This window comes from Diabrotica virgifera, chromosome 2 (assembly GCF_917563875.1).
Source record: "Diabrotica virgifera virgifera chromosome 2, PGI_DIABVI_V3a".
In the NCBI taxonomy this organism is placed as follows: Eukaryota; Metazoa; Arthropoda; class Insecta; order Coleoptera; family Chrysomelidae; genus Diabrotica; species Diabrotica virgifera.
In genome coordinates, this window is record NC_065444.1 from 86,314,490 (window position 1) to 86,340,307 (window position 25,818).

Consider the following 25,818-nt stretch of genomic DNA (forward strand, 5'->3'; position numbering starts at 1 on the left):
ATTATTGTAAAATATTTTTTCTACGGCCTTGCTAAAAGAGCTACTTTCACGCACGCATTTTGTTTCTGAAAGCTGAACTTTCCCGCATGGCGTGCAGGAAAGTAAAATACCTTGTAATATGGCATTATAATATATTATAATACATGCAATAAACTAATATTTAGATAATATTTACTAATTTATTTCAAATTTTTCTTATTGTGTTCATGTTTTAATGAAATTAGCGCGATTATTTCGTTCATAGGAGATTCTGACCAATAGAAATCTACAGAAATCTGAATTAAATCGATAATTTTTGATAATCTCCCGTCGTTAAGTATATTACGTCAGATGCCCTTCGTTGCTACGAAAAAATACATTCAGTGACATTAATGACAATTAATGTTTTAAAAATTATAAAAGTGATGATTTTCAATCGTCAAATATTTATAAAAACTGTATGTTTAATGGTACTTACATAAATAAATTACAATAAAATTTTGGTTTTGAACAGTTTTATTCATGAAATAATCGCAACAAATTGTACTCGACCTCTGAAATTAATATAGAATTTTTGCTCTCGTGACACTTTGACATAATTTCACTCGCCTTCGGCTCGTGAAATTAAAACTGTCAAAGTGTCACTCGGGAAAATTCAATAATTTCAGAGCTCTTGTGCAATTACTACTGATTATTTCATTTATAGGAGATTCTGACCAATAGAAAGCTACAGAAATCAAAATTAAACTGATGCTTTTTTAATGATTTTAACTTCCAATCGTATAGTAAGATATTTGATCACGTGTTTAATTCTGTCCAATCAGATTAAAATTATACTGAGAATTATCTACTGTAGACAATTACCGATAGAATTTTTTTAAGTAGATTGTTTCTGTTTAATGGCAACCATTTTCCTAGTATTGACGACTGTCACATTTATTATATGTATTAAAAAATAATCTTACGAATATCACACGGCAGTAAGAATAAATAAGAAAAAAAAATGCTTCATTTTTACTCAAATTTGTTGTCATTGGGCAATAACCACTCGAGCCCTGCGGGCTCTCGTGTCTATTGCCAGACAACAAATTTTCGAAAAACTGTCGCATTATTTTCAATTTATTCTCACTCTCTTCTGATAATATACTTGACAATTTTTGATAATTTCCCGTCGTCAAGTATATTACGTCAGATGCCCTTCGTTGCTATGAAAAAATACATTTAGTGACATTAATGACAATTATTGTTTTAAAAATTATAAAAGTGATGACTTTCAACCGTCAAATATTTATAACAACTCTGTGTTTAATTGTACTAATTTGTACTTAGGTACATAAATAAACTACAATAAAATTTTGGTTTTGAACAGTTTCATTCATGAAATAATCGCAACAAATTGCACTCGATCTCTAAAATTAATATAGAATTTTAGAGCTCTTGTGCAATTACTACTGATAAACCGATGAAATAAAATTATTTTGACATAATATTTAAAAGTCAGATCATTAGACAATTACAATGGTTTTGAATCGTCGTCACGGAAACCAATATCGTCGTCGTGGCAACCCTAACACGTGGTAACATTATATTGAAAGTTTGGTTTTGACAACCTTGTCAGAGAATTAATTTGTGTATTTTCACTTCTAAATAACAATTGATATAACTCTATTTTTGCAGCTTTTTTCCAAACGTACGGTCCTAGAAAAAATATTGTTAATAACTCATGCGAAAAGTGTCATCCCCGCACTCGACTGCTTGCCCGAACTCCGCTATCGCGTCGTTCGGGTCAACGGCAGTCTCGTGCGTGAAAGTATCACTTTCCGCACTAGTTATGAAAATAACTATTTCGATTCATCTTTTTTGATTTTGATTGATTTAAAAAGAATTCACTACAAAAGCAATTTTTTGAATATTTTTTATTTTATATAAAAGCTTCGTTAAAACACATCTGACATTCACTGTTATACAGGATTTACCTTATATTATAAAAAAATAATATCGAAGGCCTGGAAGTCAGAAACAACTAGTTCTCTTGTTCTGTTTCTGCGAAATTAGGGCTGATACTCTAATGTAGGTACATTATATTCTTTAGACTTGAGTAAAATATAGTCCAATATGAACCAATTCAATTATTGTTCGTACGAATAAATTTTTTTGTGAAATGTTCATTTAGTGTTAATATCTACCAAAATCCATGTATAAAGCATTTTTTTCTGCTTCTGTAATACTTTGTAGTGCAGAGAGTTAAGTCCATCTATTGTATATTTTTTCTTTCCTTCTTTAAGGAGATTATACCTAAAAAATATAAAGAAATTAAAAAGTGATAATAATTGTCTTACCAAAATATAATTAGTTGAAAAAAATTAAATAGCCAAAGAAACTTGCCGGAATAATGTAGAAAAGACGGTCTGTTTTTACCAAAAACCTTAACAATATCCAACACTGGCTTAAAAAATGAAAGAAAAAGGCGAATGAGAATAAATCTGCCCATATTATTTTCACCATGAAAAAACAAACATGTCCAACTGTAACTCTGAAGGAAACAATCTTCCACAAACCAATACTCTAAAGCACCTAGGAATCCACCTTGATAGGAGGTTGAATTGGCAAAAGCACATTTTAACAAAAACGAAACACTATAATAAATTTACAAAGTAGATGTAGAAATTACAAAGATGCAGTAGAAATAAACAAGCCAAGACACCTTAAATACTACTAGAAGCACTCCCGAATCATAATTTACAATGTATATACATTGTAAATCCCAAATCATCATTTTAAAAGTTTAAACATTGTAAATTATGATTCAGAAGTGCTTTTAGTAGCATTTAACGTGTCTTGGTTTGTTTATTTCTGCTGTATCTTGATTGTAAATTTAGTACAGGAATAAAATTATTTCGAGAAATATACTGGACCATTGGTCTTAAATATTAACTAAGCCTTGAGAAAAAACTACTGATATATAAAGCGGTATTAAAACCAGTGTGGACCTATGGTATCCAACTGTGGGGGACAGCGAGTCAAACAAATCTAGAATTACTGCAGAGATTCTAGAACAAAGTCCTTATACCAATACTGAATGCCCCTTGTACAAAATTATGTGATAGAGCAAGATCTCAATATGTCATTCATAAAAACAATAATAACAGAACATTACAAAAAATATGCCAAGAGACTAGAATCTCCTGCAAAAGAGTTAACAAGCAACCAGGCTCATGAACATAATGATTAGTGTTGCCCAAATGCAAGACCAAGACGAGACTTAGACAGTCTTGGTCTTGGTCTTGGTCTTGCGCCAGTACACCTGGTCTTGGTCTTGGTCTTGGTATTGCGCTCCCGGTCTTGGTCTTGCAGCAAGAGTCTTGCAAGTTTCGCAGTTGCCCATTAGCGTATTGCATATCTTCGAACAACGTAACAAAGAGGTACACTTTAAGCTTGAATATCATAGCGATAGTAAAGACTAGCCAAATTAATATATATCGAAACAACTGACACCGGGTGGGGTTTGAACCCACGATCTAACTGATCCCTACCTATGTTCTAACTAACTAAAGTTAAAAATACCTCTTAAAACCCACAAAATTTCATTTGTATATGTCAACCGGTTTTAGAGCAATAAATAAATCTTCAGTTTGTAAGAAAAATTTCAACCCCCCTATTTGGTAAACAAAGCATTTATAAAGTAAACGTTTATGAAGCAAACTGTCATTACTTTTTCGTGCAGAATTACCCATTAAAGTTTGCCATACTTATTTAAAAACATTCTGTATTGATGAAAACATGGCTAGTTAAAAAAGTACTTAACTTTTGCATTATCCAATATAAGTGAATAAATAAAAAAACATAATGTTAAGAAAATATGAGGCTATAGTTGGGCTTTAATTTCAGTATGCTATTGCATGCTAGAATAATAAGTTAGTATAATGTTACAATATTCCACAAAGTGAGAAAAAACACAATTTGATTGGTACACCCGGTATACACTGACAATAATTGACCTGTCTAGCAACAACATCCATTATTACTGCGATATTTATAAAGAATAAGACAAAATATTAAAAAAAATCACTTAAATTGGACAACAGGTTTAGGAAATTTGAGATATTAAAAATGACCGCGTTAATTTCTTGGAGAAGTGATAGTTAAAATAATATTTCGGTATTATATTTACACGATATCCTGCATTTTCTCTATACTTTTGTCTGGTATATGATACTTACAAAAATAGCCGCGCTGTTTCGGTAGAATTTTGTTTAGCCGAGTGACCTCATAACACAGGACACATCAGTATACATTATTATAGTAAGACTATTATGTATTGTTTCGTTTGCACAGTCAGCAGAAACAATACATAATAGCCTTACTATAATAATATATACTGATAAGATTTCTGGTTAGATTCCTAGAAAACTAATAATAAAAAAAATATTTATGTAAATTTATATAAGTGCTAAGGTGACATATTTTTAAAAAGTTTGGAAAACACTGGAACAGGGAAAGTTTTAATTGTGGAACAGGTTAAAAATTTATTAAAACTTTGGAACGGTCAGACCACGAAAACTTAACATGCATTTTGTCCGACAGAACTTCCAATTGATTTGTTACCCTTTCATTAAAATCTCATGCAAAAATGAGACTGCTATTTTTATCACCTGTCATAATACCTGTCATTTGACATATTCTACGTGTTCCACTCATAATTCCCATTTGGTGATAAATAGCAGTCTGATTTTTGCATGAGAGTTTAATGAAAGGGTAACAAATCAATTGGAAGTTCTGTCGGACAAAATGCATGTGACGTTTTCGTAGTGTGACCGTCCCAAATTTTTAACCTGTTCCACAATTAAAACTTCCCCTGTTCCAGTGTTCCTATATATCAAAGTTTGTCTGACTAGACACCCTTAAGCTATTAACAAATTTTCAGCTTGCTATTAATCAACTTTTTTTTCATACGCGGAATCCAGACCTAGTAGGCGTCGCAACGCAGGAATCTTAGCAGAGTATGGGCCGGTTGGTCGTGGGAAAATTTTGCCGGCCGTGGGAAAGTGCGGCATCCTTTAATGTTTGCCGCCAGAAAGCCACGCCCACCGACCATAGCCACGCCCACCGACCAATGAGAACGAAGCCCCGCCCACCCGCAGCATCACCCATGGACCAATGAGATCAAAGTCCAGCCTACCGACCAATGAGAACGAAGCTACGTCACGAAGCCCCAAGATGGCCACCTGTTCTTCCTCTTTTCGTTTGTCATGCTGTCAATTCTTCTTCTTCTTTTCGGTTGTCAATTCTTCTTCTTTTTCGCTTATCAATTATTAGTCCTTTCGTATTGTTACAGATCTTCTTCTTCTTATCTGTCGAAGGACACAAAGTTCGTGCTTATCTGCCAAAATGTTGTCTGTCACGTGAGACATAAAAATATTGCCAAAAGGGCATTACAGCATATCTCCGTTGCTATTGGTCCGATTTTGACGTAAGAGGGCTCGTTGGAAAGCGGAGGGGTAACGAATAAGTTGAGACAAAAAAACAAAGATGGCGACATTGCCAAAACGGCATTACAGCATATCTTCTTTGCTAATGATCCGATTTTGACGTATGGTGTGTCAAATGAAAGCGGTGGCGACACAGAAGCCAACTGTCAATTCTTCTTCTGTCAACGTTCAACATTAACTATCAATTTTTCTTCTTCTTTTCCGTATAGTGCCGAACAGAAAGTGACGCGAATGACGTGACGTGAATAACGTGACGCGAATAACGTGACGCGAATGACGTGACGTGAATAACGTGACGCGAATGACGTGACGTGAATAACGTGACATTTGAACGTGAATGATGTGACATTTACGTGACATTGATCAACAATGACCAGAGGGTTGTAAGAACTCATCGCTTATCTCAAGATCTCTTCTTCTTCGTTCCCGAAGAAGTGATCAACAATGACCAGAGGGTGTAAGAACGTTGTCACCTGCTTTTACCTGTGTGTGTCACCTGTATACCTGTATGACGCAAACCTATTGTCACCTGTGTGTCACCTGGATACCTGTGTGTGTATCACCTGTATACCTGTATGACGCAATGATTGCATGAAGAAGTGATCAACAACAACAATGACCAGAGGCTTGTAAGAAGTTTTTTCTTCTTCTTTCCCGAAAGAGGACCACCCTGTACGCTGAGTGCAAAAGTGGTCGCTTATCGCTAGATCTCTTCTTCTTTTCAGTAAAAAAGTATAGGATCCTGGACGCCCATATAAAAAGCATGGAAAACGGAAAGTCTACCTTGGACAGAGGAGTCCTGTGATGGACATTTAAGTCAACCTTGGACAAAAATTCAATACAAATTAAATGGGTCAATTCTCTATTAGACATGATACAGTCTAGCATGGACTGAACAATTCTAAATAAAATTCCAAGAGTTATCGCATTCGAAAAGTGTTTTTTTGTATTACGAAATAAAATACCAAGATGTTACATATTATTTATTAACAAATTATAATAATTCTAATAATTTTAAAATTGTTTCTCTTTGCAGTTCTGCCTTTTTATTTAAACCTAAATTCATTAGTTCACTAATAATTTTTCGTTTTTGATGCATTTTTTCCTTGTATGATTTTCGTATCGCCATCCCACGTTCACTTTTGTAAAATGTTCTTCTCTTTTCATTTGCTTCATTTTTCCTTCTAATACCTTCCTCACCTCTTTCACACTTGCAGGTTGATTTGACATGTAGTTCATGCTCTGATGTATATTTTTCTAAATTGCTAACGCCTCTGCTCGCTAGGGTAGAAATTTCTTTGCGTATACCTGCACAGAACTTTCCTCTCGAATGTAACCATTCTGATTTAAATACTCTTCTCTCGTAATGGGAGTGAGGTTTACCTAAAAGTCCATCTCCATCTCGACGAAGGGGTTTTTGACCATCAGCACAGGAAATGTATCTCAAAACACCAACACAATGATCCAAACAAATAATTTTCCTAAATGTAGTTTTTGGATGTAGTCTTTCCCTGCACGTTGTAGTTTCTTCTTGTAAGCCAACACTGTAGATCCATTCGTAAAATGAATTAGTGAATGGAGATGTTCGTGTGCAGTACTTCCGTCGTCTGCTACTAAATGACAACGGCAAATGGAATACCATTTTACATTAGGAGCACATGCTAGAAGAGAAAAGTCACTCTCATTTAAGAGTAAATGATACCATTCTCTCGGTGACTCTTCGTAGTCCTTTGCCATATCCGCTGGCGAAAGAGCTTTGATGTCATTGACACTCAAAAGAGCCAGATAATCACTTTTTGATAATTTAGACATATTTTAACTGGATACTTAATAACGAAGAACTGAACTCTCAAAGCAGTCTCATTAGACTAAAAGAGTCCTTACGAACTCGTTAAGATTATATGCCAGTACAGCTTCCCCCACCCTAATTGTTTATTTGACGCATGCGCCATTAACACGGTCAAAGTTCAAAATATTGTTGTCTAGACTTGCAACTAACCAAGTTATCCAAAAATTTTGGCTTGCTGTTCTGTCACCGCAACTAAATCTCAACCCTACGTTAGGTTAGGCAGTGCAACAGAGGTTAGCAGAGCGTCAGAACGTGACGTGAATGGCGTGACGTGAATGACACTTAAGAAAACCTACATAAACACATAGGCTCCTGGACGCCCATATAAAAAGCATGGAAAACGGAAAGTCTACCTTGGACAGAGGAGTCCTGTGATGGACATTTAAGTCAACCTTGGACAAAAATTCAATACAAATTAAATGGGTCAATTCTCTATCATGCATTTACGTGACGTGAATGGCGTGACGTGAGACGCTCTGCTAACCTCTGTTGCACTGCCTAACCTAACGTAGGGTTGAGATTTAGTTGCGGTGACAGAACAGCAAGCCAAAATTTTTGGATAACTTGGTTAGTTGCAAGTCTAGACAACAATATTTTGAACTTTGACCGTGTTAATGGCGCATGCGTGAAATAAACAATTAGGGTGGGGGAAGCTGTACTGGCATATAATCTTAACGAGTTCGTAAGGACTCTTTTAGTCTAATGAGACTGCTTTGAGAGTTCAGTTCTTCGTTATTAAGTATCCAGTTAAAATATGTCTAAATTATCAAAAAGTGATTATCTGGCTCTTTTGAGTGTCAATGACATCAAAGCTCTTTCGCCAGCGGATATGGCAAAGGACTACGAAGAGTCACCGAGAGAATGGTATCATTTACTCTTAAATGAGAGTGACTTTTCTCTTCTAGCATGTGCTCCTAATGTAAAATGGTATTCCATTTGCCGTTGTCATTTAGTAGCAGACGACGGAAGTACTGCACACGAACATCTCCATTCACTAATTCATTTTACGAATGGATCTACAGTGTTGGCTTACAAGAAGAAACTACAACGTGCAGGGAAAAGACTACATCCAAAAACTACATTTAGGAAAATTATTTGTTTGGATCATTGTGTTGGTGTTTTGAGATACATTTCCTGTGCTGATGGTCAAAAACCCCTTCGTCGAGATGGAGATGGACTTTTAGGTAAACCTCACTCCCATTACGAGAGAAGAGTATTTAAATCAGAATGGTTACATTCGAGAGGAAAGTTCTGTGCAGGTATACGCAAAGAAATTTCTACCCTAGCGAGCAGAGGCGTTAGCAATTTAGAAAAATATACATCAGAGCATGAACTACATGTCAAATCAACCTGCAAGTGTGAAAGAGGTGAGGAAGGTATTAGAAGGAAAAATGAAGCAAATGAAAAGAGAAGAGCATTTTACAAAAGTGAACGTGGGATGGCGATACGAAAATCATACAAGGAAAAAATGCATCAAAAACGAAAAATTATTAGTGAACTAATGAATTTAGGTTTAAATAAAAAGGCAGAACTGCAAAGAGAAACAATTTTAAAATTATTAGAATTATTATAATTTGTTAATAAATAATATGTAACATCTTGGTATTTTATTTCGTAATACAAAAAAAACACTTTTCGAATGCGATAACTCTTGGAATTTTATTTAGAATTGTTCAGTCCATGCTAGACTGTATCATGTCTAATAGAGAATTGACCCATTTAATTTGTATTGAATTTTTGTCCAAGGTTGACTTAAATGTCCATCACAGGACTCCTCTGTCCAAGGTAGACTTTCCGTTTTCCATGCTTTTTATATGGGCGTCCAGGATCCTATAGGTTCTACAGTTCGTATAATATAATCTAGCGGTATTAATTGTAGTTCTTCTTTACTGAATTCCTCAAAACGTTTTTTATGAAACATGTGATCCATAAGCAGTTCCATGCCTTTAATATGCTCCATTATATAAAAACTTTAAGCATAAATGTCCACAAATGATTTGATTATAAGTTTGATACTGATGATTATTGTAGAAAATTCTGGCACGTGCACCCAAATATTTCACAAGTTCTTTGGTCGGCTTCAGATTACCAAATGAATCGAAATACTCTACGTCATCGTTTATCTTTCTATATGCTACCCAATGTGTTCCGTTATGTGTTGACACATCCAAGTTACCTATTGCACATTCTCGCTGTCGAGGACCGTCTCTAGGCAGAGTGTCATTCATGAAAACTCCTCGAAAATGTGGTATTTTAAGCATTTTTGCGTAATGTGCAATGTCCAAGTCGTACAGCGGACGATTGGGTAGCTTTATTGGAAGTTTTTTTTCAAATACAAGCCAAATCCACCTCTGGGTTTCTTACGCAGGTACAGACCTGATCCGATGTGTTCCATCGCCTTGTTATGACGTATGTCTTCATCCAATTTCTTTTGAGCATTCTTTGCGTCAACCACAGTCTTCGCCACCCCAGCTGCACCACCGGCTAAAGCCCCCAAAGCAGAAAGACCGGCAAATAGAGGTATGAGGGGTAGGAAACCTCCAGATTTTAGTGGCAATACTCGTGGGACATCAATTTCTTTGCGACCACCAAGTCTTTTAATTACCGATTTTGCTATTCGTACAGCCGTCAAAGCAGTATCTCTTAACGATGCTCCTCTCTTCATGGACTTTGTGATTTGTGAGACAACATCTCGATTGAAAGAATAACGTCCCTTTCTTCCACGATGATGAGGACATCCCATTCCCAACTTTCTTTTGGTTTTCATTCCACCGGTTACAAGTAAAGCAGCACTTTTTTCACCAAAACTAGCGTCCTTAGACTTGAATCGCTCCCAAGCCCTATCTTCCAATTCTTTATCAGCCTTGTGACGTTCTTCGAGAGATGTATGATGCGAATAAGCGATATCGTGCCGTTTACAAGCTGCGTCTAATGGATTAATTCCTGGATCTCCGCGTGCAAGACGTTTTTTTAGTTTTGTTCCAGGCCCACAATACTGATAACCACCAGGAATATGAAGCTCAATCGGCAGTTTATTAATGAGAGTGTTCAAGAGACCGCCTCCTTCGAAGACCAACATTGGACTGATGACATGCAAGTGGCGACATCTATAATATATTGCCGTACTTATTTACTACACATGTCACACGATGAAGGTCGTTCAACAAGAGCAGACGCTGCCAATTGATAATCTAGACATTGTCCAGAAAGTGACAACCAGTAAACATGGAAAATTATTACCAAACTCATTCAGAGCCATTATTTGTGGTCCAAGCGGATGTGGAAAAACTAACATCATGCTATCACTTTTATGTAATCCAAATGGCGCCAAATTCAAAAATGTCTATGTTTATTCGAAATCCCTCTTTCAACCGAAATACCAACTACTGCAAGATGTAATAGCGCAAGTTAAAGGTGTTGGGTATTTTCCATTCAAAGACAATGATGAAATTATTGATCCCAACGAAGCTCAACCAAACTCCGTGTTCTTATTTGACGATGTTGCATGTGATGGACAGCAGAAGATTCGCGAGTATTATTCCATGTGCAGACATAAAGATATCGATGCCGCCTATTTATGCCAAACATATTCAAAAATACCGAAGCAGCTAATAAGAGACAATTGTAACATGATTGTATTATTCAAGCAAGACGAGATAAATTTAAAACATATATTTGATGAACACGTATCACCAGACGTGTCATTTGATCAATTTAAAAAAATGTGTTCAGAATGTTGGCGTGACAGGTATGGCACGCTGATAATTATGAAAGATTTTGCCCTCAACAATGGCCGATACCGCAAAGGATTTGATAAATATATAAAATTGTAAGCTAATTGTTTAGTCGTCAACAAAATGTCAGATGATACGGTTGCCATTGCCATGCGCAAGAAGAAAGTCGCCGAGTTGGCTAGAGCAATTCGCAAGAAATATTTGGCATTGAAATTAGGCAAGACTGAACGAGATGAGTCACTAAATAAACTTTTTAAACCAATCTCGACACCTCTCAAGGATATTGCTCAATCATCAAAAACGTTACATCATGCTATCGATAACAAGTTTAGACAAGTTAATAAAGAAGAGGTGAAAAAGGAGGAGCAGGATGAGGAGGATGTATTTCTTGATGCACCCGATATAGCGACACCTGATGAAAACATTAGTCAAGAGCCACTCTCCGGTTCTAACGAGATTCCGGTGGATGCTACAGAAGAATTTATCGGCCGCTATCCTCCACTAAGTCACAAGTACATAAAAGAATATTTGAGAAAAGATGACAAAATCGATAGAAACTATGGTCCATTTTATGATGCTATTAGTGGATGGATATTGGGAAAACGTCGAATAAACTTTGACAAAACCAATGGAGACATAGTAATAATTGGAGAACGTGATTTTGAAGAACGTAGGTTAGGTGGTACGCCAGGCCTATACCACCTGTTATTTTATGCCAGCCCAGAACAGTATAATGAAGACGATTTACAAAAGTATAAAACACTGTTGATTAACACAGAAATTCATCTGGATGCCTTAGGACGTCTTAAAGGTTCCAGCGGAGAAAAATACCATGCAATTATTAAACCTCTATTCAAACCATCTGAGACAACAATGAAAAAGCATGCAACTCGATCACAAAAAGAACTTGAACCCAGAACGAAAACAGCTCGGTCAGCATCTTCATCTACGGTCACAGGAACGGGGTTGGATGACTCTCGTTTAACATACAACGCTGCACCCTTAGAGTATATTTATTGGGATGACGTCAATGAGTTAGTTGATCGGCTGAAACTCTTGGTGGCTTTAAAAGACGCCGGCAACACATCTCACGACAACGAAATCGTGGCTATCATCAATGAACTAAAAGAAGCTAATATAATAGAGTAACTGGGAATGACAACATCATTTCCATTATGAGCGTCGACAAATTCGGTCATCATTCTCGTGGTGGTGGTAGCGCCCAAAAGGTGATGCGAGTTACATTTCCACATACTTCTGACGGTAATATTAATGCCGAACATGTAAAAATTTGTAATGTTAAGGACCCATCGGAAAATGGTGATGCTGCAACGAAAAAATACGTTGATGCTCAAATAATGGAGTTGCGTAACGTACACCTGCCATTAATTCAAGCACATGGTGTGATATTGGAGCAAAAAACTGATATATATATATCGGTTTTAAAACGTTCTCCTACGTCTTCCGATGCCTAGTCGCCATTCACTTCGGTCCATCCAAAGGTCTTCATCCAATTCTCTTTCTCTCATTTCTCGATTTATGCCTTCTCTCCAACTCAGGCGGGGTCTTCCTCTTTTTCGTCTACCATGAGGGGTCCACGTTAGGATTTGTTTCGGGAGTCGTTCTTCGGACATTCTTTGTACGTGTCCATACCATCTAAGCTGTTTGGTACTAATGTCATCAGCAAAAAACTGATGATATACATAATTTAGCCATCGGCCTTAATGAAGTAAGAAAAGAGCTTCATAAAACCACAGTCCCACTTCTCGAGCAAAAGTTGCAAAAAATAATCAAAGATGATTTGAATACAGTAAAAAAGGATACGGAGAATAATGTAAATAAGTTGTTGCAGCAAAAAACTAATGATATACAGGATTTAACCATCGGCCTTAATGAAGTAAGAAAAGAGCTTCTTAAAACTACAATTCCCATTCTACAGACACATGACGCTTCGATGCAAATTAAAATAAACGAAATTAATGGTACTCTTGCTACAATTAAACAAGACATCATCAACAATTCGGATGATATAGATAAAAACGTTAGCATGGCTGCAGATAAAGTTGCAAAAAATTCGTTGAAAGTAGACCGGATGGAGAAGACGATAAAAGAAATGAACGCGGCATTACAGGGTGTAGTAGACAATCTTCATTCGATGAATATAGATACTCGCCTAAAAGCAATTGAAAGTCGTATATAAGAATGTCTAAAGAACAGGTGGTGAACGAATTGCATAAACATGCACGCAAAAACTATCCTCGTCGCCGAATAATAATCAAAGGACTCGATGACTTGTGGCAGATGGATTTGGCTGAAATGCGTCCTTATGCGCACCAGAATAAAAATTACAAACTAATACTAGTTGTCATTGATTGTTTTTCAAAGTTTGTTTGGACACGCCCTCTAAAGACTAAAACCGGTGAGGAAATTACTCGGACATTTTCGGATATTCTCGCCCATACTCGACGAGTGCCGAAGAACCTACAATCCGATCAGGGAACCGAATTTTACAACAAAAAATTTCAAAATTTAATGAAAAACACGAAATTAATCATTACAGCACCTACACGATTAAAAAGGCTGCCATTTGTGAAAGAGTTATTAGAACGTTGAAAGCAAAGTTGTACAAATATTTTAGTTTACATGGATCATACAAATGGCTGGATGTCCTACCGATAATCACCGAGGAATACAACAATACGAAGCACAGTAAAACGGGATTCAAACCATCTCAGGTCAACAAATCCAACGAAAAAGCTATTTTACACAAAAGTTATAGTTACTTAAAGATTGCCGGCCCGCGAAAATTTAAAGTTGGTGATATTGTACGTGTATCAAAGGCAAAACATTTCTTTGAAAAGGCCTACACACCCAATTGGACTACAGAATTATTTAGAATTGTACAAGTGAAGATAACAAATCCTATAACGTATTTGCTAGAAGACATGCAAGGTGCGCCGATTAGCGGTGGGTTTTACGAAGAAGAATTGCAGAAAACGAAAAATCCCGACATTTACTTGGTTGAAAAAGTACTTAGACGAAAAGGCACCAAGATGTATGTTAAATGGCTAGGACTGGATAGCAAACACAACAGTTGGATCAATAGTTCAGATGTAGTTTAAGGATCTACCTTTTAATCCACCGCATAGCAATACATTTTTTTTTTGGAAAGGATTGCCCGCTGTGGTGCTATATTCTCCAGAATGTAAAGAAGCGGACCAGAGCATAATATCCCATAAAGTGGTGCTGTTGAAGAGTTTACAATTTCGCGAATACTATATAAACATTTCAACTTTCATTAAGAAAAATTTGTGTGTCAAAGACTCTTTGTATGGCCCAGTTGAAGCCTTTAACGCATATTGTGCTATTTGTCCAGATACTTTGTTAAGTTTAGCTTTAAGAGAATATGTATTTTATTATAAAATTAGAATGATTTAACAGATTGCATGTAAAACATAAATGGTATTATTATTAAATATGTTGTCTTTTATTTTTATTAAATACAACCAAAACCTGGAAAAACATAATTTTTGCGGTTAACGAATACTGATAACAGTTTATAATACTAATAGCTGTGGTTACATGTTATCATCTGACTACATCCGGTGCTGGTAACAAACACTTTGTTTAAACATATTTTTATTTAAAATATTTATATAAAAATAATTCCAAGTCTTTGATTATTAGTTTTGTACAAATATGATATATTTTTTTAAAACATTCATTTTATGTTGGTGACGTTCGGCCTAGGATATACGAAGAATGCGTTGATGCATTTCGAATGCTTCCTCTTCTTCCTCTTCGTGAGCACATTTGACAGCATCCAGACCTCCATATTTCCAGATAAATTTTATATAGATATAATGTGTATTAGTATGAGAGTAGTGAGAATTTATCGTTTTTAGTCATAAATAATGACCGTAACACACTTGGTCAGTGATTTTCTTAATATACATGAAAATACCTTTCTACTGATATTTTGCACGGAGCACTTGGTGCAAAATTGAGCGAATTAGGATTTGCTAGAGATCAAACTGCGATAAGAGATTTTTCTATGCTAATGGCTTTGTTTTAACGTCAATAACAATAAATAAGCATTTACAGTTCAACCAAGTTATCCGTTAGGCCGTTATGGCAATGTACCATGTATCTTTGGAATGGATAATCAGAAATCAATGTGTGACCCATCAAATTAAAGGATTTTGAATGATGAATTACGTTGTGGAGTCTGTTTTAACGTCATGTCATGTATAACGCCCTTTTGACACATTATCGTTTATTATTAGCATTGTATGGTGAATCTCATCGTATGACACCTCAAATTACAGGATTTTGAATGACAAATTACGTTGTGATGTCTGTTTTAACAACATGTCACGTATAACGCCTCTTTGACCCTCTATCTTATATTATTCGCATTATATGTAGAATCTTATCATGTAGCACCTCAAATTACAGGATTTTGAATGACAAATTACGTTATGACGTCTGTTTTAACAACATGTTATGTATAAGACCACTTTGGCACTCTATCATATGTTTTATGGGATTATATATAAATTGATGCTTACACAAATATAGGTTAGTCTATTTTTGTATGTAAACAATGATGGAGGTGTTTTTCATGTGTATGCTACTCCTGCGTTTTATAGCAGCAACCGACGCCTTTTCCGAAGACGATGCTATGAGGTTTTTTCATCAGTATGGGTATATAGAAAATGGTTCTCTAGCAGATTTTAATAAAACGCTCCTACATTTCCAAGAACGATATAATTTATATGTTGATGGTACATTAAACGATGATACCATAGCATTAATGCAAAAACCTCGATGCCAAACTGGTGAAAACGATTACTCTCTTACTGGAAAATGGTATAAACATAATCTACGATGGTATTTTCCTCAGGCTGATCGAGCGCACCATATAATTCAAATAGTTGAACGAGCCTTTAAAATGTGGGAAGATGTTTCAAATTTGCATTTTAGCAGAGTAACTCTTCCTGTTCCGACACCAGATATCACTATAACAGCCGTTAAAGGAAAGCATTATTTTCGCTCCAACTGTATGGGTAACCGAGAGTGTGGACAGCAGTTTGATGGTCGTGGTGGAAAATTAGCACATGCATATTTTCCCCTCATTAATGATACTTGCGTAGAAATACATGTAGACTTGGATGAAAAATGGAGTTATAATGTGAACGATACAGATTATGATTCTGCCAATCTCTTTATGGTTATTCTTCACGAAATTGGTCACAGTTTAGGTTTATCGCATAGTAACGATAAGAATGCTGTAATGTATCCCTGGTATTCACATAAATTACTCACTATTACTCAGGATGATATTAACGGTATGGAGGCTTTATACGGACGCAAAAGTACATATATTACTACGCAGCAAACTAGTGCATCAACCCAGGCAACACCGCGAAAAAGTACATCTTATATTCCTACACAGGCTAGTACATCAACTCGATCGCATAAATCGAGGGTGCATACTACAAGACCCCGTCCTATACCAACCGAGATTATACCTCACCAAACAACGAAAACTGCACCGCCTTTTTGTGCTATTGAATATCCTAATATTCTCTTTCTGGCATATGATCCTCAGTTTAAGAACCATCATATGTATATAATACATGACGGATTTGTATGGAAGAATGATCTAAATGGTCACATGGTACCGAATAATCCCGAACATTTGAGTACTTATTTACCTAAACAAATAAGAAATATTTCGTATGTGTTTCAGAATACGGCTGGTAACTTAATTGTTACATCAAATAATACTATGTACTCAGTATCATTTCCCAGCATAACTATTTCAAGAGATATACCTCTGTTTATATTACCACCCCATGCCGAGATAAACGTTGTATTTCAGACTCATACAGGAAAGACATATATATGGTATGACAATACATCATTCATTGAATATGACGACATAATAGACCTAGTCATTAGCAGAGGACTTATAAAGGACATATTCCCTGGAGTACCGACCACCGTTAAATCGGTATTTAAATATATAGATGGACATTTATACTTTCTAGATGGCAGCACGTATTACAAATATAATGAATTTACAAAGAAGATCATCGAAATTGGCAGATTTAATTGGAACTTATTCGGAATTCCTTGTCCAGATGACAGCCTGATTACACAGTTGAAATATTTACTGAATAAAGTTGGCTCTTTTTATACATAACTTTGTAATATATAACATAAAATAAAAACTTATGGGGATGTAGAATTGTCCAAACTAAATGAAATACTTGAAACCAAGTTGTTGTATGCCGCTGATTACATATATGTCCGAGGAGAACAAAAGGCCGAATTTTTAAGCAAGAAATGCCACATTTTTGGAGTTTTTCCCCTTCTTATTGATGTTTGCAAGTTTGATGGTACGCCTCTTGCTACTGGAAACGTTGGTCCTGCTACAAACCCCTGCCACGCTGTTGGACTATTTTCATGCACCGAAAGAAATGTGGATCGTCTACGACACTGGTTTTCTTCTACTGTAATACCGTTGTAATTTTTTCTATGTATAAATAAATAATTTAGAGATTTTTTTTGTTTTTATTTAAACACCTTATTTACTGATCAAGTCTTATATTACATGAAGATTGAAATTTTCTTTTTACAATTTCAAAAATAATTTTTAAAATTAAAATAAATACAGATGCTAATATTACACAAGACATTGTCTATTTCACTTTTCATATTCTCGCTGTTGGTGTTGTTGCTGGCTCCCATGGTGTAGGCTGAATACGTCTTAACGGATATGTAGCTTGTGGTAGTTTTCTAAAGGCGTAAAGACCTTGCTGCTGCTCTTCAGACCTCCACGTTTGCCCCTCAATATGCAGATTATCGAATTGCCTATTAATTTGTTTTAAATCCTCATATGATTTAATATCTTTATTTAACAGGCTGAGTTTACTTTGAAATTCCATTACCCTATGTATGTACTCGATGGGATTCATACTAGTACTGATCATGTTCTGCGTGAAATGTCTCAATAAATTCCAACTTTGGAGCACACCTCTTGCGTCGAACGTCGTGTAAATGTCACATCATTCACGTTCAAATGTCACGTTATTTTACGTCACGTTATTTTACGTCACGTTATTTTACGTCACGTTAGGCACTGTCATGTTCTGTTAGGCATTATACGGAAAAGAAGAAGAAGAATTGACAGTTAATATTGAACGTTGACAAAAGAAGAATTGACAGTTGGCTTCTGTGTCGCCACCGCTTTCATTTGACACCCCATACGTCAAAATCGGACCATTAGCAAAGAAGATATGATAGAGTGCCGTTTTGGCAATTGCGCTGCATGTTTACATTCTCCTGGTTACGTTGTTAATTTCAGAGATAAGATTTCCATGTTTTGCAAAAACAAGACCTTGTGGTTTTAAAAATATGCGATAACATTTACACACAAATAACAACTGTGGTTACGTATTATCAGTTTCTTCATCCGGCCTTTTAGCATTGAGGTTTGTCATATCTTTAGCGGTTTCCTGTTGTTGCAAAAATAGTTTCCTGACAAACATGAAAACAAGACCTTGTGGTTTTAAAAATATGCGATAACATTTACACAAATAACAACTGTGGCTACGTATTATCATCCGACTCCATCCGGCCTTTTAGCATTGTGGCTTGTCATATCTTTAACGGATTCCTGTTGTTGCAAAAATAACGTCTGCACTCTTTCCTTATCAACCATACGCATCCGGCATGTTAACAAACAACTTAAAATATTTTTGTAAATATTTCAAATTATTCGATTTTTCGTAATTTTGTACAAATATTATATTTTCATCTCTATATATGATGATCGTATAGCATTTCACATTTTATACATGTTCAGAATGGCCATTGTCATGCTCTTCATCCAAGAATGGCCCATTGTCATGTACTTCACCCCAGAATGGTCCATTGTCATGCTCTTCATCCCAGAATGGTCCATTGTCATGTACTTCACCCCAGAATGATCCATTGTCATAATCTTCATCCCAGAATGGTCCATTGCCATGCTGATGATGATTATATTGCATTTTTATACATGTTAAGCATGGCCCATTGTTATGTACTTCACCCTAGAATGGCCCATTGTCATGATCTTCATCCCAGAATGGTCCATTGTCATAATGATGATTATACATGTTAAGCATGGCCCATTGTTATGTACTTCACCCTAGAATGGTCCATTGTCATGATCTTCATCCCAGAATGGTCCATTGTCATGATGATGATTATATTGCATTTTTATACATGTTAAGAATGGGCCATTGTCATGATGATGATTATATAGCATTTTTATATACTTTCAGAATGGCCATTGTCATTGCCATGTTGCCTTTTCAAAATCAACAATCTTCTTACGATTCTCTGGTCATTGATGGTCTTTTACTTCTTCTCATGTTCAGAATGGGCCATTGTCATTGCCATGTTGCCTTTTCAAAATCAACAATCTTCTTACGATCCTCTGGTCATTGTTGATCTTTCACTTCTTCTCATGTTCAGAATGGTCCATCGATGCCAAGGACCCTGATGGCTCATCGTGAGCGAGAACCCGCATACCGATTCTGGCTCATTGTGAGCGAGAACCCGCATACCGATTCTGGATCATCGTGAGCGAGAATCCGCATACCGATTCTGGCTCACTTTTTCCCACGGTGAGCGAGAATCCGCATACCGATTCTGGCTCATTTTTTCCCACGGTGAGCGGGAATCCGCATACCGATTCTGGCTCACTTTTTTCCCACGGTGAGCGGGAATCCGCCTTATTTACCTACTAATCTTGTGTTATATGAATATGATTAGAAGACGACTACATATTCTCAAAACCAGCACAATTAATTTCAGAGCAAAGAAGTCAGCTGCTGAGAAAGATTTTACTAAAAAATTTTATTCTTACATTATATTAATGACCTCTGAGTACATGTCAAATGTGTCGAGTGTTCTTTTAATAGATATTTTGATTCGCTGTGTATGTTTATGGTATTGTTCGTAAAGTCCAATTTTTAAAATTGTTGTTACAATTTTTTTTTGTTTCTCATAGAATATCTAAGAATATAGCCGAACTTATATATTCCTTAAAACGACCCTCAGTTCTAACTGCAAGACGCAAGAGTCTCGAAGACTCAGTCTTGTTCTTGCTCAAGTCTTGCACGGTAAGTCTTGGTCTTGGTCTTGCTAAAATTAGGCGGCCTTGGTCTTGGTCTTGGTCTTGCGAAAACGCAAGAACAAGACCAAGACTGCAAGACCAAGACTGCAAGACCAAGACCGATTTTGGCCAACACTAATAATGATGTATGACGCTTGAAGAGATAAAAAATAGTGAAACTAGCAAGAAGATTCGAAAATAATTAAACTTGTTTCAATTTAATTTATATAAATAAAATGATCAATGGATCTACCTCCACAGGTTAATTTTTAGTGAAATAATTTAGTTGAGGGTTCTTTACCCGTGCATCATCATTTAAAGCATACGAAATAAGTCGGAAATTTACTAAACGCAACAGCAAGTGACAGTAAGTAGCTACACTTCCGATCAGGGGGTTAAAATTTGACGTTATCAAATAAATAGAATGTCAACTTTAAAGGCCGGTTTTCACGCTACGTCTTATTGTACGTTTTGTTGGATCGGACAAATCCTATACAATAAAACATGGCGTGTAAACACCAAAAATATAGTTATTTCCCTAAAAAGTGCAGAAAGTCAGACTGCAGTTTGCCGAACGACGCGAAGCGGGAGTTCGGCAAGCAGCCGAGTGCGGAAATGAGACTTTCAGCAAGAGTTAGGAACAATATTTTTTCTTCGAGTCTTTAAAAAATTACCAAATCTTAATCAATTAATTTAATTAATATGAAAATACATACACAAATTAATTCTTTGACAAGGTTGTCAAAACCAAACTTTCAATATAATTAGTTAGCATGACGACGATCTTGGTTTCCATGAAGATGATTCAAAACGACTGTTATTGTCTACCGATTAGACTTTCGAATATTATGTCAAAATAATTTTATTTCATCGAATTGTCGCGTTCATTTTATTAAAACAGGAACACATTAAGATACATTTGAAATAAAATAGTAAATAATATCTAAATATTAGTTTATTGCATGTATTATATTTATTTTAAGGCCATATTAAAATATCTAAATGCGTGCGGAAAAGAAAAACGCGCGCGGAAAAGTAAAACTTTCTAGACTAAAACGCGTGCGCGAAAGTAAAAATTTTTGCACGCTCGTAGAAAAACATAATTTTGCTGTTTACACGCCTTGTTTTGTTGTATAGGATTTGTCCTATCCGACAAAACGTATAATACGACATAGCGTGAAAACCGGCCTTTAGTTTTGCTTTAAAATTTTGATGCAGAATTACAGCTATATTTGAAGTAGCTTAATAAATTCTATTAACATCATTGATTAATAAATAAATAAACAATTTATAAAGAAATTCAATAACATATTTTATTTTTGTTATTTTACTCACTTTGACGGAACATTAAACACAAGCATTCCTTAACTGTGTCAACGAGATTAGCTTTGCACGTTGTCAAAATTAATCATAAAATAAAATAAACGTACCATATAACTTTAAACTCCAATATAAAATTAGTTGTGAAATCAACTGATTGTATACTATAAACAAACTTCAAAAGGCAAAAATTCCACAAAATAACAGCAAAAATTCAACAGACTGACAGCCACAAAAGTAAAACAACCAAAACGTCACAAATTGTACTTAATATGTGAAAACAGCCCCAATCGTCTTTTTTTGCCCCTATCTCTTTTCAATGTACTGACTCTAAAGTGCTCATAAAAGTAACATGTGTGTTTTTACTTAATAACAGGCGGTAGCTGGTTTGTCATTAGTTTCAAGCGTGAAAAAGAATGATGCTAGATAAAAAGTATGTGTTTTATCTCTCCAGGTATTAATGACGCACGGGTAAAGACTCGTGGACTCAAGTGTATCTATTGTTCTTAGTTAAGGGGAAAGGTGCAAAATGTCGCCTATCAAAATTTTCAATGTGCTTTAAATGTATTCATTTTTTTAGAATCCTGAGAAAATTAATAAGTATTTTTGAAAAATTTAAAAGGAGAATAAAAGATTACGTTATTACTAAGTGCCGAAAGTCCCTTAGAATAAATAAAACGTTTCTTTTGAATGAAATATTTACAATTAAAAACCATACTAAACTTTATCTTTTATTTTCACCCCTGTCACTTATTAAATAGTATATTAAATATGGAGAACGGTAAGGGTTTTATACCGATCGAAGACAATTGTTTGGTGGAGTAGCGGGGCGACGACTCCAATTATTGTCTGAGATTGGTTACCCTTAACGTTCGACATGCTTATAACGTTTTTTACACGATTGATACCATTATAAATTATAAAATTAAACATTTTCGTCATATTGACTAGTTTCATTCATTTTATCAAGATAGATACTTTGGTTGTTAGGTAGTAACTAGGGTGCATAACAACAATGGAGAATTGAGTTTTTATTTAGTTGTCAATAATTTTAAGTACATTTTGATTATTATAAATTAAAATATGAGCGAAAGTGAATTTGAAGAAATATGAACGGGCTTGGGAAGAACGGTGTTCCTCAATTATTCCCGAAAAATCCAAAATCCGTTATCAAAATACCTACCAAAGTTTTAAAAAATGGTGCGAAGGCAAGAATTTAAGAATCGAAGAAAAGACTCTATTTGCATATTTCGTTCAAAGACGAAAAGTCGTTTGCAGTTGAAAGCTCCTGGAAGCCTCTGGGCAGAATATTCAATGATTAAATCCACCGTTTTTCTTTATGATGGCATTGATATTTCCAAGTTTTCAACTTTGAACGCGTATTTGAAGAGAAAAAATGTTGGCTATAGGCCTAAGAAGTTTCAATATTAATAAATAATTTGTTAGTTTTCTTTATTCTTTCCAAAAATAAATTAAAATTAAGAGATTTTTTAACACGACGGTAAGTGAATTGCTTACCGTCGAGTTGGAGTACTTACCGTCGAGTTGGATTACTTACCGTCGAGTTGCTAGTAATTGTCACCTACTGACGTAAAATCTGTCACGGTAAACAGTCAAAAATGATCAATCGTGCAAAATAGTATTTAAGTATGGAGAACGGTAAGGGTTTTATACCGATCGAAGACAATTGTTTGGAGGAGGAGCGGCACGACGACTCCGATTATTGTCTGAGATCGGTTACCCTTAACGTTAGACATGTTTATAACGTTTTTTGCACGATTGATACCATTATAAATTATAAAATTAAACATTTTCGTCATATTGACTAGTTTCATTCATTTTATCAAGATAGATACTTTGGTTGTTAGGTAGTAACTAGGGTGCATAACAACAATGGAGAATTGAGTTTTTATTTAGTTGTCAATAATTTTAAGTACATTTTGATTATTATAAATTAAAATATGAGCGAAAGTGAATTTGAAGAAATATGAACGGGCTTGGGAAGAACGGTGTTCCTCAATTATTCCCGAAAAATCCAAAATCCGTTATCAAAATACCTACCAAAGTTTTAAAAAATGGTGCGAAGGCAAGAATTTAAGAATCGAAGAAAAGACTCTATTTGCATATTTCGTTCAAAGACGAAAAGTCGTTTGCAGTTGAAAGCTCCTGGAAGCCTCTGGGCAGAATATTCAATGATTAAATCCACCGTTTTTCTTTATGATGGCATTGATATTTCCAAGTTTTCAACTTTGAACGCGTATTTGAAGAGAAAAAATGTTGGCTATAGGCCTAAGAAGTTTCAATATTAATAAATAATTTGTTAGTTTTCTTTATTCTTTCCAAAAATAAATTAAAATTAAGAGATTTTTTAACACGACGGTAAGTGAATTGCTTACCGTCGAGTTGGAGTACTTACCGTCGAGTTGGATTACTTACCGTCGAGTTGCTAGTAATTGTCACCTACTGACGTAAAATCTGTCACGGTAAACAGTCAAAAATGATCAATCGTGCAAAATAGTATTTAAGTATGGAGAACGGTAAGGGTTTTATACCGATCGAAGACAATTGTTTGGAGGAGGAGCGGCACGACGACTTCAATTATTGTCTGAGATCGGTTACCCTTAACGTTCGACATGCTTATAACGTTTTTTGCACGATTGATACCATTATAAATTATAAAATTATACATTTTCGTCATATTGACTAGTTTCATTCATTTTATCAAGATAGATACTTTGGTTGTTAGGTAGTAACTAGGGTGCATAACAACAATGGAGAATTGAGTTTTTATTTAGTTGTCAATAATTTTAAGTACAATTTTGATTATTATAAATTAAAATATGAGCGAAAGTGAATTTGAAGAAATTGAACGGGCTTGGGAAGAAGGGTGTTTCGCAATTATTCCCGAAAAATCCAAAATCCGTTATCAAAATACCTACCAAAGTTTTAAAAAATGGTGCGAAGGCAAGAATTTAAGAATCGAAGAAAAGACTCTATTGGCATATTTCGTTCAAAGACATATGCAGTTGAAAGCTCCTGGAAGCCTCTGGGCAGAATATTCAATGATTAAATCCACCGTTTTTCTTTATGATTGCATTGCTATTTCCAAGTTTTCAACTTTGATCGCGTATTTGAGGAGAAAAAATGTTGGATACTATTAATGTATGCGATTCTGCAGGAATTTCTGTTAGAAGTGAAACCACAGCCCAAACAAGTGGTATTTCATTAAATAATTTAACAAATTGTACCATAAGTTTTAATATTAATAAATAATTCGTTAGTTTTCTTTATTCTTTCAAAAAATAAATTAAAATTAAGAGATTTTTTAACTCGACGGTAAGTGAATTACTTACCGTCGAGTTGGAGCACTTACCGTCGAGTTGGATTACTTACCGTCGAGTTGCTAGTAAATGTCACCTACTGACGTAAAATCTGTCACGGTAAACAGTCAAAAATGATCAATCGTGCAAAAATAAATATTATAGAAGTTTTCAGGGACTTTCGGCCTTCGCTAATAATGTAATATTTCATTCTGCGTTTAATATTTTTAAAAATTCTTATTAGTTTTCTCAGGATTCGAAAACACATTGAACATTTTGACAGGCGACATTTTGCAGCTATGCTCAAGGATATATTGTAAATATTACAAAACATTTTAAAAATATATAAACATAAAAATATATTATAATATTTGTTACCTTTGTGGATTTGGTTTTGCTTTTTGATGCCTCAGCATTTTGTATCTAGCAATTACAGAGCTATATCTTGTCACATCAAGCTTATGAGCTTGTAATCGGTTGAAAATATCATCATCCTCGCCTCCCCATCCCCAAAACGAGTTTGAAAAGCCATTTACAAGACTAAAATGTTGCGTGGTGAGTGCTGTAACGCCTCCAAATATGTTTTTATATGGTAATCTAAAATTAAATTTCAGATAATGCATGTAGTCCGTCCGCTATAACTTTTCCCATGTGGTACTAGTGGTACGATTCATTTTCAATCAAATTAAGTCAAAACAGAAAGTGAAACGTACGCCGATGTGTGTAGTATATAGTATTACTCTGAGCTAATTAGCAAAATTCATGGAAAACTTATTTACCAGCAATTTTATTGCTGGAATCGAATTATAAGATCCTCCATATTAATAATATAGGTATGCAAAGTCCGCAGATAGTGTGCTACTTTTTTTATAGACCAAATGGCGCCGACAAATCGTATTTTTTTCAATTATTGCTCTATAACTCCGAAGATTTTAACTTTACAACAAAAACA

General features: G+C 35.2%; 1 protein-coding gene across 1 annotated transcript in view; it reads right to left on the reverse strand.

Moving 5' to 3' along the window:
• Positions 1-1,877: 1,877 nt before the first annotated feature.
• Positions 1,878-25,818, reverse strand: part of LOC114331815 (beta-1,4-N-acetylgalactosaminyltransferase bre-4) — a 52,927-nt gene continuing 28,986 nt past the window's right edge. Inside the window, exons 5-6 of the mRNA XM_050643837.1 lie at positions 25,245-25,463; positions 1,878-2,274 (exon numbers count right to left, since the gene is read on the reverse strand). Coding sequence (XP_050499794.1) covers positions 2,145-2,274; positions 25,245-25,463 — 349 coding nt within the window. The 3' untranslated portion in view covers positions 1,878-2,144. The remainder of the gene's footprint in view (positions 2,275-25,244; positions 25,464-25,818) is intronic.